The sequence below is a fragment of the Pteropus medius genome, unplaced genomic scaffold, assembly GCF_902729225.1.
Source record: "Pteropus medius unplaced genomic scaffold, Ma_sr-lr_union100, whole genome shotgun sequence".
NCBI classification, from domain to species: Eukaryota; Metazoa; Chordata; class Mammalia; order Chiroptera; family Pteropodidae; genus Pteropus; species Pteropus medius.
Genome location: NW_024349797.1, coordinates 17,134,896 through 17,146,152, shown reverse-complemented (window position 1 = coordinate 17,146,152; position 11,257 = coordinate 17,134,896). Strand labels below are relative to the sequence as shown.

General features: G+C 54.8%; 1 protein-coding gene across 2 annotated transcripts in view; it reads right to left on the bottom strand.

Moving 5' to 3' along the window:
• Positions 1-8,611, bottom strand: part of LOC120619654 (plasma serine protease inhibitor) — a 10,654-nt gene extending 2,043 nt beyond the window's left edge. The window contains exons 1-4 of one of the 2 annotated variants that reach the window (XM_039884119.1): positions 8,506-8,611; positions 1,920-2,552; positions 628-898; positions 110-257 (exon numbers count right to left, since the gene is read on the bottom strand). In XM_039884119.1, coding sequence (XP_039740053.1) covers positions 110-257; positions 628-898; positions 1,920-2,552; positions 8,506-8,596 — 1,143 coding nt within the window. In that variant the 5' untranslated portion in view covers positions 8,597-8,611. Of the gene's footprint in view, positions 1-109; positions 258-627; positions 899-1,919; positions 2,553-6,269; positions 6,292-8,505 lie in introns of those variants that run through there. The other variant, XM_039884120.1, reaches the window with a different exon arrangement.
• Between the last annotated feature and the right edge of the window lie 2,646 nt (positions 8,612-11,257).

Below are 11,257 nucleotides of genomic sequence, written 5' to 3'. Positions count from 1 at the left end.
AATGGAATGGATTGGAATGGAACGGAATGGAATGGAATGGAACGGAATGGAATGGAATGGAACGGAATGGAACGGAATGGATAGCCATCTCGGGAGCTTCTGGGCTCACCTCAGACACCTGGATGTTGGAGTGGTTGGTGAGACCGGTCAGGTCAGCATGGGAGGTGAAGATGTCTCTGATCCCCAGCTTGGGGAGGACTTTCTCCAGCTGATAAGAGCTCTCAATGGAGAACTTGGGAAGGTAAAGCAGGAGCTTCCTGGAAAGAGATGAGGACCTTCTTTAGACTCTTCTCGAACCTTGGCTCACTGGGCTCATGTTCCTACCATCTCCCCTCAGCTTCATAATGACCCTGCAGCCCTTTCCTAGAGTAGAGCCCACCTTCCTCTGGATTGGGACTTGGGCTGCCCCAGAGGTCACGGTCCACTCTGATGGCACCCCTAGGAAAGCAGGCTTCCGGCCCCGTTCCGTGCAGCTGGGCCAGGCCCCAGGGGGCTGGGACTCCACCTGATGTCTCTGAGCTTAGAGGCAGCTCCTAGGCTGGGCGAGTCCTTCCCACCCCCTCTGAGTGGCCCTCGGGGACATGTGTCTCCTCGGGGGTATGTAGGGTTAGGTCGTTCCTGGTGTACCTCTTCGTGAACATCTTGAGCCACTTCCTCAGTGTCTCCTGGTTCAGTCCAGCCTCCACTTTCCTCATCTTGCCCTCGCCGGGGAGAATGAAGAAAGCAGTGGCATTCCCTTGGTAGGGGACCCCCACCACCTTGCAGGCGAGGCTCGGGTCCTGGAGGTAGAGAAACTGATCCTCGCATCTCATCATCGGCACCTGCACCACCGTCTCTGACGTCACGTGGAAGGCATGCTTTTGGGTGCTTTTGCTGTCGAAGCTTGTCTCCCACTTAGCTAAACATGGACACAAACAAGAAAGGAGAAATTCTCAGGCACGAATGAAAAAGGCAGAGACAGGAAACCTATTAAACCGAGATCGTCCTCCTCAGAGCAGCCTCGTTGGTAGCAGGGACTGTTGAACCCCTGAAACCGCTTTATACCTTTAAGGATATGCTTAAACTTTTCGTGGGGTTCCTGCAACATTTGCTAAACCGGGAGGTTGGTTTTCACGTCTTCAAAGGGCCTTAACCTTTAATGGCGTTGGTTTGACTCTCTGACGTCACCGAAAGTCAGACGTACGGGTGAAGAGGGCAGAATATGTGGGTGGCTGATAAAGCTACACTACATCTGGGTGAGTTATTCTGTCTTTTACTCTTTTCCCGACATTGGATTTTGATCTGAGTTTGGGAGAGAGGTTCGTAAGGTTCCCGGAAATACACGATTTTCCTGCTGGGAATTCTTTAATTATGCTCCCCGCTCTGTCTCCCATGGGACTTCTCGATCAAAATGATCCAAGGAATTCTTTCCATCTTCTTCATAGCTATCAAATGGTGACCCCTTCCCAATACCCCGCTGAGCTTATTGCACAGTTGTCCTATGCAGCCTGGTATCATGGGGAGAGCCCAGGACTAGGGGACAAGAAATCTTAGAGTCCATCTGGGGATAAGGGAGTGATGAGAAATGTCCTCTAAGGCCCACAGTCCTGCCCCGAGTGGCCATAGTGTCAGTTTCTCTGGCACGGTGGCCATGACAAACTCTCTCTTCAGAACCGGTGTGGAACCTGTGTCCCCAGGGGCCCAAAGACAGAAAGCGGCTCTTTCCCAGTGAAGGAAACCACATTCGGGCTGGTTAACATCGCCCTGCACAGTGAGAAGGCACCACCTCGCCCGTGACTGCCTGTCGGCTTCACTCTGTCCCTAGGCACCAGAAAAGACGATCTCTACCCCTTTATGTGCATGGGAATTGGGTATTCTTTTAACAAAAGCAGCTGAAGAGAAAGAGAAAGTTCAAGTTTGAGCCCAAGGGTCTTACTTACCTTTAAAGAAAATGTAATTCACCATGACCATGACCTCGGTGCCGTCGAGGCTCTTAACCAAGTCCACAATCTTGCCTTCGGTTTGCTTCGCCACGTAATCGTTGATCTGCTTCCGGGCCGCCTGAGGGTCCCCAAAGTCGGTGGGAAAAGTGTCTGCCAGGTACAGTGTCCTCACGGCACTCGTGAAGGCATCGTGGATGTGCACCGTGGACTTGACAAACAGGGCGTTGCCGAGGCTCAGCTGGAGGTACTCTCTGGGCTGGCTGAGCTCCTGAAGCAGCTGATGGAAGACCCTGTGGACCTCCTCCTCTGGGCCCCCCTGCTGGGCGAAGCCCAGGCCCTCCAGGATCTGTGCCTTCGTGTTGGATCCAGTCCCCAGGGCGATCATGCCCAGGGTCACGGAGATGCTCAGAGGGGAGAAGATGATGTTTTGGTTGGGGTTGGCTGCCAACAAGGCCCTGAGGAGGTCGAAGGTAAATTCCCTGTTACTGGGGGCTGCTGTGGTGGCGACAGGCAGCTCCCTGACTCTCTTCTTTGCCGCCCGAGGGTGGTGGTGGCGGAGGCTGGCCACCTGCGGGCTGAGGAGTACCAGGCACAGGAGGAGGCAGCGCTGCATGGTGGCTGCCCCTGGTTCTGGAAGGGAGAGTGAGGAGATGTCGTCAGGGGTGTGCACAGCCAGCGGCGTCTCTCGGAGACAAGACTGGCATCCCAGAGAGCCGTCACCACCCACGGTGCCACATCAACGAGAGAGGATGAACCATGAGGTTGACAGTGTGGGTTTAAAGAGAGCAGCGAGGCCTCAAGGACAGAGGCTTGGGGACGTGGACATCTAAGGGCAGCGAGAGGAAGAAGTCAGAGGGGTGTGGACCCAAGGTGGGGACGGTCCACCGGGGCAAGAACTCTTCCCTCTCATTCACATCGAGGTCCACATTGCAGGCGTCTAGGACGTGGGGTGAAGAATGCGTGTTCTGCCTGGTCAGTACCTCTGAGGCTCCTGGGGAACTAGCAGTCTGCTTCCGTGCGTGACCTCCGCCCCTCGCTCTGGTCCCCGTGTGCAGCATTTGCAAGGCCTCATGGTCCTCCTGTGAATTCAGACCAGCTACCCCCCATGGGGCCCGCAGCACTTCTAGATTTGTCTTTGTTCACTCAGCAAATACATACTGAGCATCTACTATGTGGCAGGCAGGGTGCCCGGCCCCTGAGACTCATCGGTGGACACACAGATGCCAATCAGTCCCCTCCTCCTTCTCCCAGGGCCTCCTCCGGGCCCCTGCAAGGCCACCTTGTCCCTCCTCACAGGCATCTTCCCCTCAAGGGAATCGCACCCTTACTGTGAGCACCCGACATTCCCTCCTCTTTTGTGATGGCCTGAATTTAAATGTTGAAGCCCTAACCCCCAAGACCTCGGAATGTGACCGTATTTGGACGTAGGGTCTTTAAAGAGGTGATTAAATTAAAATGAGGTCATATGGCTGGGCCTTGATCTCATCTGACTGGTTCTCGTATAAGAGATGAGGACATGAACACACGCAGAATAAAGACCACACAGGGAGGAGCTGGCCATCTCCAAGCCGAAACGAGAGGCTTTAGAGGACCCAGCCCTACGGACACCTTGATCTTGGACTTCCGGACTCCAGGACGGTGAGACATAAATGTCTGGTGTTGGAGGCTCCAGTCAGCCCCTCGCCCCTTCCCATCCCCCAGTGGGGAGCCCCTCACCTTTTATCTCTCTATGGCCTCTCGGGGGGACCCTGGGAAAGGTCTTTCATCACTCAGGCCTTGTTCTCTGCCTTCAGTCCTTCCTCCCCTTCCTCCCTCATGCCCATCTACCCAGACCCCTCGTCTCCAACCAGAAACCCTCCCTGCGCCCCGGCCTCCCCAAGTCCCCCCTCCACCCCCTGTAAAGAGCCCAGAGTCTACAGCCACCTAGGATTGAATCTCGGTGCCGCTACTTCCTCCAAGTGTGATTTGAGGCAAGTCAGTTACACCCCGGGCCACTGTCCCCGACCCGTACAATGTGGTAACAATAGTACCTGCACGGGGTCGGGGTGGGGTGGCTGGGGGCTTTCACGAGTCAACATACGTGAAGTGCTTGGAACGGTGCCCGGTGCAGACCTGGTGCCGTCGAAGTGTGAGCTGTCGGTGTGGCAGTGTCTGGCCGAAGGCCCATGGGAGACCCCCATTTCCTCAGCCATGCCGCGGGGTACACGCTTCACACACACTCTCGTGTGAGCTTGGCAGCAGTCACACAACTGAGTCCCAAGTTGCTGAGCAGCAGACGGACTCTTGGCGAAAGCTCTTGCTTGTGTGACTTCTCTTTAGCCTGGCATCTCCCCCGACGGACGCCATGTCATCAGGCCCCCGGCCCCAAGTGACCTACTCAAAACCAAACTCCAAAGGGCCCCAAAAGCTGCTTTGAACAGTGCTTGAAGAGTGGCCCTCTGCAGGTGAGGTTGGGGGGCCGGGGGATTGGGGTGCAGAGAAATACCAGTGAGCTTGGGACTCAGGCTGCCCTGGGCTGCAATCCTGTCTTTGAGCAAAACTGAGTGACTCGAACAGGTCGCACTTATCGTCCCTGGCCTCCAAATTGCACCTGAGCTCACAAAGGAGGCACATTTAGAATGTTCTGTATGCAGAATCTCCAGCTACCCAGAACCAAATATGGCAGCCTCGGCAGTCACCTTGCCCATGGGAGGCCCGGGCACATGGCCGGCATCCGCTGTTAGGTGTGGCGCTGTCCTCATGCTGTCCTCTCTCAGCCTCACACCCGCCCACGGAGGTAAGTTCTACGGCTGGCTCCATTTTACAGGTGGGTGATCTGAGGCTCGAGGGGTTGAGCCACTTGCTAATAGTGGCAAAGCTTGAGCTCAGACCCAGTCCTGATTTTCAAAGCCCACGCTCTAAATCACCGCACCATTTGGCTTCCCCAGACCCCTGGTCCTCCATTTTTGGGTCACAGCCTCCCGATTTTGTGTTCCCGGTGCCTAATCTGCAGATAATTAAGAAACATGGTCTGGCCTTCTCGTGCCGACACTCCCTTCCTGTTCCTGAGAGTTGCCTTCAAGGAGGCCTTTTATAAAGGCCATGGCGGGTAGTTTAATCTCTGTGTCCTTTAAACTAATCAGTTGCCCAGCACAGCGCGGTCCCTCCTGCCAAGTGCTAGAACCGTCAGTGTATCAGGATGCTGCTGAAGGAACAATTCGGCTCGACCCCCCACCCCCACCCCGCCGATTAGCACTGAGCTGAAAATGAACCAAAAGAAAGTCCTTCAAAGAAAAGCTACAGATGAGGAGGGGGCTTCCTGCTTGGATGGGGCCCAGAGGCAGCTGACTGGGGAGCGGGAGTGAGGAGGGTTCTGGCCTCCCATCTCCCATCCTCCCACCTGGTGATCTGGGCCAGTCCTTCCCCAATCCTAGCCTCAGCTTACCTATAAACTGCCGGCGGTCTGTCACATGTCATAGCCAGTAACCCTCCTCCCGATCACTGTCCCCACCCCCCGAACACCAGAGATCTGATGGGCCAAAGCCACTTGGCCAAGTGCCCACCGGGCCTTTCTGAGGAGCAGGTCTCTTTGGAGAGGTCCCCAACTTCACTCAGGCTGTCCTGGGCTGCAGGTGTGGGACATAGAAATATTGCTGCATTCAAGCCCACACTCTCTCTTTTATTAAAGCTCCTATTTATTAAGGACCTATTAAGTTGCTCTATAAATATTGCCACATCTAATCTTCACCAAAAGTAAGCATCATTAATCCCACTTTACAGACGAATAAACTGAGGCTCAACAAAATGGACTTGCTTGTCCTAGCCAGTGAGTAATGAAACTGGATTAAAATCCAGATTCCTCTACTGGTGGTCACTCTGCCTCTTGGCTCCCTTTATGGCCCTGAGGAAGGACACCTCGTTCCATCTCCCTTGTAGCTCCTGGTACCTATCCCTGGGTCTCTCTCTAGTTCATCTGCCTTAGCTCATTTATAGCTCTTTGCAGTAACACAGAGCTGGCATCATTATCATAATAGTACAGAAGAAGAAACAGAGGGTCAGAGAGGTCACTTCGAAGAATGTGGAGGCCTCGGGGTGCTCATTTCATGCTCCCAGCTTCAAAGCCCAGATTTTGCCATGACACTTCTGGTCCTCTGGTGGCAACACACAGTGTTGACAGAGTTTTGGGCCAACTTTGAGTCAGGGGTGAGTCTGCTCCAGGGCCTGGGAGCCTGGCACTCAGGTGACCAGCACCCACAGGGTGCCAGCAGAGCCTGACCTGACTGATTCTCTCCTGGGTCCCTGAAGCCAGTGTTTCTGCAGAAATGCCCCCACTTGTCCAAGGGACGAGAGCAGAACAATCAAGCTCACCTGGCATCCTAGGCCAAAGCGACTTGTGGCACCTGGGGGTGGGCGGGAGGTGGGCAGCCCTCCTACCAATCCATGGACTCAAAATCTACAGGTGTTTATTCCAAATATCAGGCAACAAAGTCCCAGCCAGGACAATTTTGGACCGAGCTGTGGGAGGTGTGTGGCTGAGGAGGGTCTGTCTATGATCTGCTAATTACAGAAGAAGGTGTAAGAGAGCGTCCAAGCAGAGGGGAAAGAACAAAATCCCAGCTTTCCTTGGGTCCTGAAGACTCAGCGGCAGAGCCTCCTGGGAGCAGCGACCTAGGGAGCCTCCCTGACCAACATCTCCATCTCTAGATCATCTGCAAGGCTGGCCAGTTTCTAGCTCCACAACGTGTCTCAAATCTGCCTGCCTCTCTGCATGTCCTTTGTCGCCATCTTAAGGGACGCCCCTTCTGCCTTTTACCTGGACCAGCCCACTTCTCCTCCCTGTGTCCACCAGCCCCTCGCACAGCGTCTGAAATCATCTCCTTCATTCTCAAAGTCGCAGTGATCCCCTGCCTGAGGGCCGCGGCCCATTCATCTGTGACAAAATCCAACTGTGATCTGTGCAACAACCCACGAGGTGCCACGCCTCCCGGCTCTGCCCGGCTCTCCCCAGCCTCAGTTTGACCTGCTCTGCCCTTAGTCGCGTGTGTCCCCAGATGCAGTTTTTTTTGTTTGTTTTTGTTTTTTAAATGCCTCAGACACAGCAAGCCCCAGCCCGGCCCTGCGCCCTTGCACGTTCTGCTGTCTGCTGGGACCCTCTCTCTGCCTTTCTCACCAGGGCCAGCGTCTCCACGGGCCTCGGGCCTCTGCTGAAATGTCTTCTCCGCGACCCCCTGTCCACGCTCTGCTCTCCCTCTCTGCCGTCCTTCCCTAGAACGCCTCCGTCACGGTGACTCCTACCCTTCGGGCAGCTTTGCAAGTGCAATTACAGATGCGTCGATTGTTGGCCTCTTCTGCTCCGACCTCTGTCACCCTCCATGATACGTGCTCCCAACGGAAAAGACCCTCCTCCGCCTGCTCCCGCAGCCAAGGGGTGGTGCTCGGGCACCCTTGTGGAATGAATGAATGTTTGGGTGGGTGAATGAATGAATGAACCTCTCTCTCGTCCTCTGTAATGCAGAGGTGTCAGACCACACCCTGGACACTGAGTGGTCAGAAACAGGGCTGGGCTGGGCACCTAGAGGTAAACTGCCAGGCGACCTCGAGGAACTGCCCCCTGCTGCTCGGCTTCATTTTCATTTCTTTCTTTATAAAAAGCACTTCTGAAACGTGTGACTGACAGGCAGAAAGGCTCACGTCGTCAATGCAAACAGCGTGACGAGTGTGGAGGTAACCGGCACCCGGGAAACCGCCACCGCCACCATCGCCATCAACACGTCCATCATCTCTCGGAGTTTCCTGCCTCCCGCCCGCCCACCTGGACCTAAGAAGGAGGATGTTGGCCCGGGGCAGAAGTTTCACTTTATTGTTTCCTTTATTGCCAAGGGCTCCATCCTTAGAAAAACTAAAAATTCCACTCATTTTCTGTCTCCTTTTTGTTTATTTAACAAGTGGCCGGAAGGCCTCTGACGCTCTGTGGACCGCGCCAGGTGGCGGCCTCGGGTGGGGAAGCAGATTATGTGCGATCACTTTTCCTGATATCTAAAGGGTAGAGATTCTAGGCACAGAAAATAGTACACGCTCTGGTTTGCCGAGCGCCTCCTGTATACCGGACGTTTGTCCCCACTACCTCATTCCAGGGTCACCCGGCCTCGGCACCATTGGAGTTTGGAGCGGGATCATTCTTGCCCATGGGGAGGGGGTGGGTGCTGTTCTGTGCCTGGTGGGATGTGTAGCAGCCTCCCTGGTCTCGACTCACTGGATCCCCACAGCAGCCTCCCCTCTGGTCGAAACAACTAAAAATGTCTCCAGACGTGGCCCTGTGTGCCATGGAGACGAAATCACGCCTGGATGACAATCACCACCTTACTCAGTCTTCCTGATCACACCGTGCCGAGTATGAGGTAAGTTGCATCTTACCTATAGGGAAACTGAGGCTCAGCCAGATTTAATGTTGCACCCAAGGTCACCTCTGCTGCCTCAGAGGCCCTTCCCCAGCCCTACAGAGGTTTTTCTGCTCTCTCCAGGACACTCCCAAAGCTTTTAAGCCCTCCAAACCTCATAACCCCCGGAGCCCGTTTCTCGTGCCTCCTCACACGCCTGTACTTACTCTGTCCAGCCGCCGAGAGAGAGCACACAGTGGAGTCGCCGGCCCTGGGACTCTGGACGGGGTAGAGGGCTGGCTGGACTGGAGCCAGCATTTGTCACTGACCACAGCAGGGACCTGACTCCGCCCCTCCCTGGCCCCACCCCAGCCAGCCCTGCCCCGTCCTGTCCTGGCGGGCTTGCAGCCAACAGTTAGGCTGTGGGCAAAGCCACTTGAGATCTGGCCAGGGCCACCCGAACACCGCCCCGCGAGCCCCTGTAGGAGAGCAGAAATTGCCACCCCAAAATATGCCTCTTTGGGGACAGTGATTATTTGAGGCTGGTTAATTTTAAGGAACAGCAGACAGAGGGAAAGTTCTGAAACCCACTCAGAAGCTCTCCCTCATAAACGGGCGTTTACACTCGCAAGGGAGACCTCCGTTTGTAAGGGGACCAGGCCTGCCTTCACTGTCCAGGGCGAAGGCCTGGCCAAAAGTCCGCAGAGCAACCTGATCCTTGTTCCTGTGCTTTTCCCGGTCACCTCCCATAATGACTACCCCCTGACTCCAACATTTTCTTTCTGCCTTTAGCTGAGGGTGGCATTAAAAGTGGTGGCTTTAGCCATTTTGGCAACACCCCACGCCCACCATCATTTGCCTGCAACGGCACAGGAACTCCTGGGAGAAGAGGCTAGACAGGCGACTGGCGTCCAGCATTTCAGACACAGGGAAGGGGACGCCGTCTGCCCAACTTCCCTCTCGCCAGGCTGCGTCCTTTGCTTCCTGCAGCCAGTTTGCTGTAGATCAGTGGACGTGCACCCAAGCTCCCCACGGGCCTATGGGCTTATGCAGTCGTGGACCCGCCAGCCTGATTCTGGTGGAAGTTGGGTGAGGGGGGCAGGGAATCTCCCCATGACTGAGATGAGGGGATCGCTGTACCAACCCCCCGTATGGCACCAGCAACTGAACCGAGGCTCAGAAAGGTGAAGGGGTTTTTCAGGAACAGAGTGGCCGCTAGCCTCCCTGCTTAGAGGATGGGAGTGGTTAGGAATCAGCGAACCAAAGGCACGCAGCTACTCGGGAGAGGCACCAGCAAGGGGCTAGGTCCCTCCTGTCTGAGTCTCACTCTGTTTCTATTGTGCCATGTGACATAAGCAGGGGTCCTTTATCTTGTAACCTACAGATTCCCAAACTCTGGTCTACAGGACAGAAATAATTATCACATACCATGGAAGAATGGATAACAGTCCCCACCCCCAAGATGTCCACATCCTAACACGTAAACCCTGTGAATGCTATCTTATATGACAAAAGGGACTTTGCCGATGTCATTTAGTTAAGGATCTTGAAATTGGGAGATTATCAAGGATTACCCAGGTGGGTCCTAGATGTAATCACAAGGGTTCTTCTAAGAGAGGGAGGGGGCAGATCCGAGTCAGAAGAAGGCAAAGTGATCATGGAAACAGGCGAACAGACATTGCGATGTGGGGCGGGGGCCACGGAACCCCAGAACAAAGCCCTGCCACCTGACTACTTGATGCTGGCCCAGCGAGGCCTATTTTAGATTTCCGTCCTCCAGAACTGTAAGAAAATTAATTTGTGTCGTTTAAGCCACTCAGGTTGTCATAATTTGTTACAGCAGCAACGGGGAAACTAGTACGATGCCCCAGAATGTGCTCCAGGTAAAACTACTTGGGAAAGATGGGGCTAGCCGAGATACCGGAGGCTTTCTCCAGCCTGCGAGTGCTGGGCTTGGGGACATCTCACGGACTGTTTCCCAAGCTCGCATTTGAAGAACTATCTTGAGAGTCTGGGGAACTTCTGTGTCAACCCCTGACTCCTGGCTCCTCAGAAAGGGCTGTGAAGGAAGCGGGGCCTGAGGATGGCTGGTTTTGAAGGGCGAGGTCTGAGGGCTTCTCGGGGCGCGGCACCCTCCTGTATTTGTCTGCCCAGGCCGCCACGACAAACTCCCTCAGACTGGGTGGCTTGCTGACACTCAGAAGGAGTCTGGAGGCGGTGGCGAGAAGTCAGTGGCAAAGACCGATTCAAGGCTCTTCGGCTCTTGAGCCGCAGGCACAGCGAGGCGACACCCAGCGTGCTCTGAAGAAGAGCGGACGGCGAAGAGTTCGGCGGGTGACCCTCCGGACGCGCGGCGGTCTGCGTCCTGGACATCAGCGGGTCTGGACACGTGACCGTTCTTTCCTTAGCCCCTCAGGGGGCGACCGGAGGATTTTCTGGGGGCTGCTACGTGTCGGGGCTTGAGCACAGACAGGAGAGTTCAGACGTTTAAGTCCCCGGCTCATTAGAACAGGAGCGGAACCGGTCCCTCGGGCCTCGACCCACCTGCTTTGGGTCATTTAGCAGCTCGATTAGAGTGACACCCTTTCATTTCTTCACTGTATTCTTCAGGCTTAATCAGAGGAATTTTTTTCCTCATAGGTCTGGAGGCTGAAAGTCCAAGATTAAGGTGAAGTCAAGGTTGGTTTCTGGTGAGATCTGTCTTCCTGGACTGTAAATGGAACATTCTTGCTATGTCCTCACATGGCCTCTTTATATAAATGAGGAGGGAGAGAAGGAGGGAGGGAAGAGAGAGAGAGAGAGAGAGACAGAGACAGAGAGACAGAGAGACAGAGACAGAGACAGAGAGAGAGGCTCGGGCATCTCTTCCCCCTCTTATATGGATGCCAGTCCTATGGTACCAGGGCCCCACCCTTGTAAACTTATTTAAATTTAATTACTTCTCTAAAGTCCTCGTCTCCACATACAGTCACATTGGGA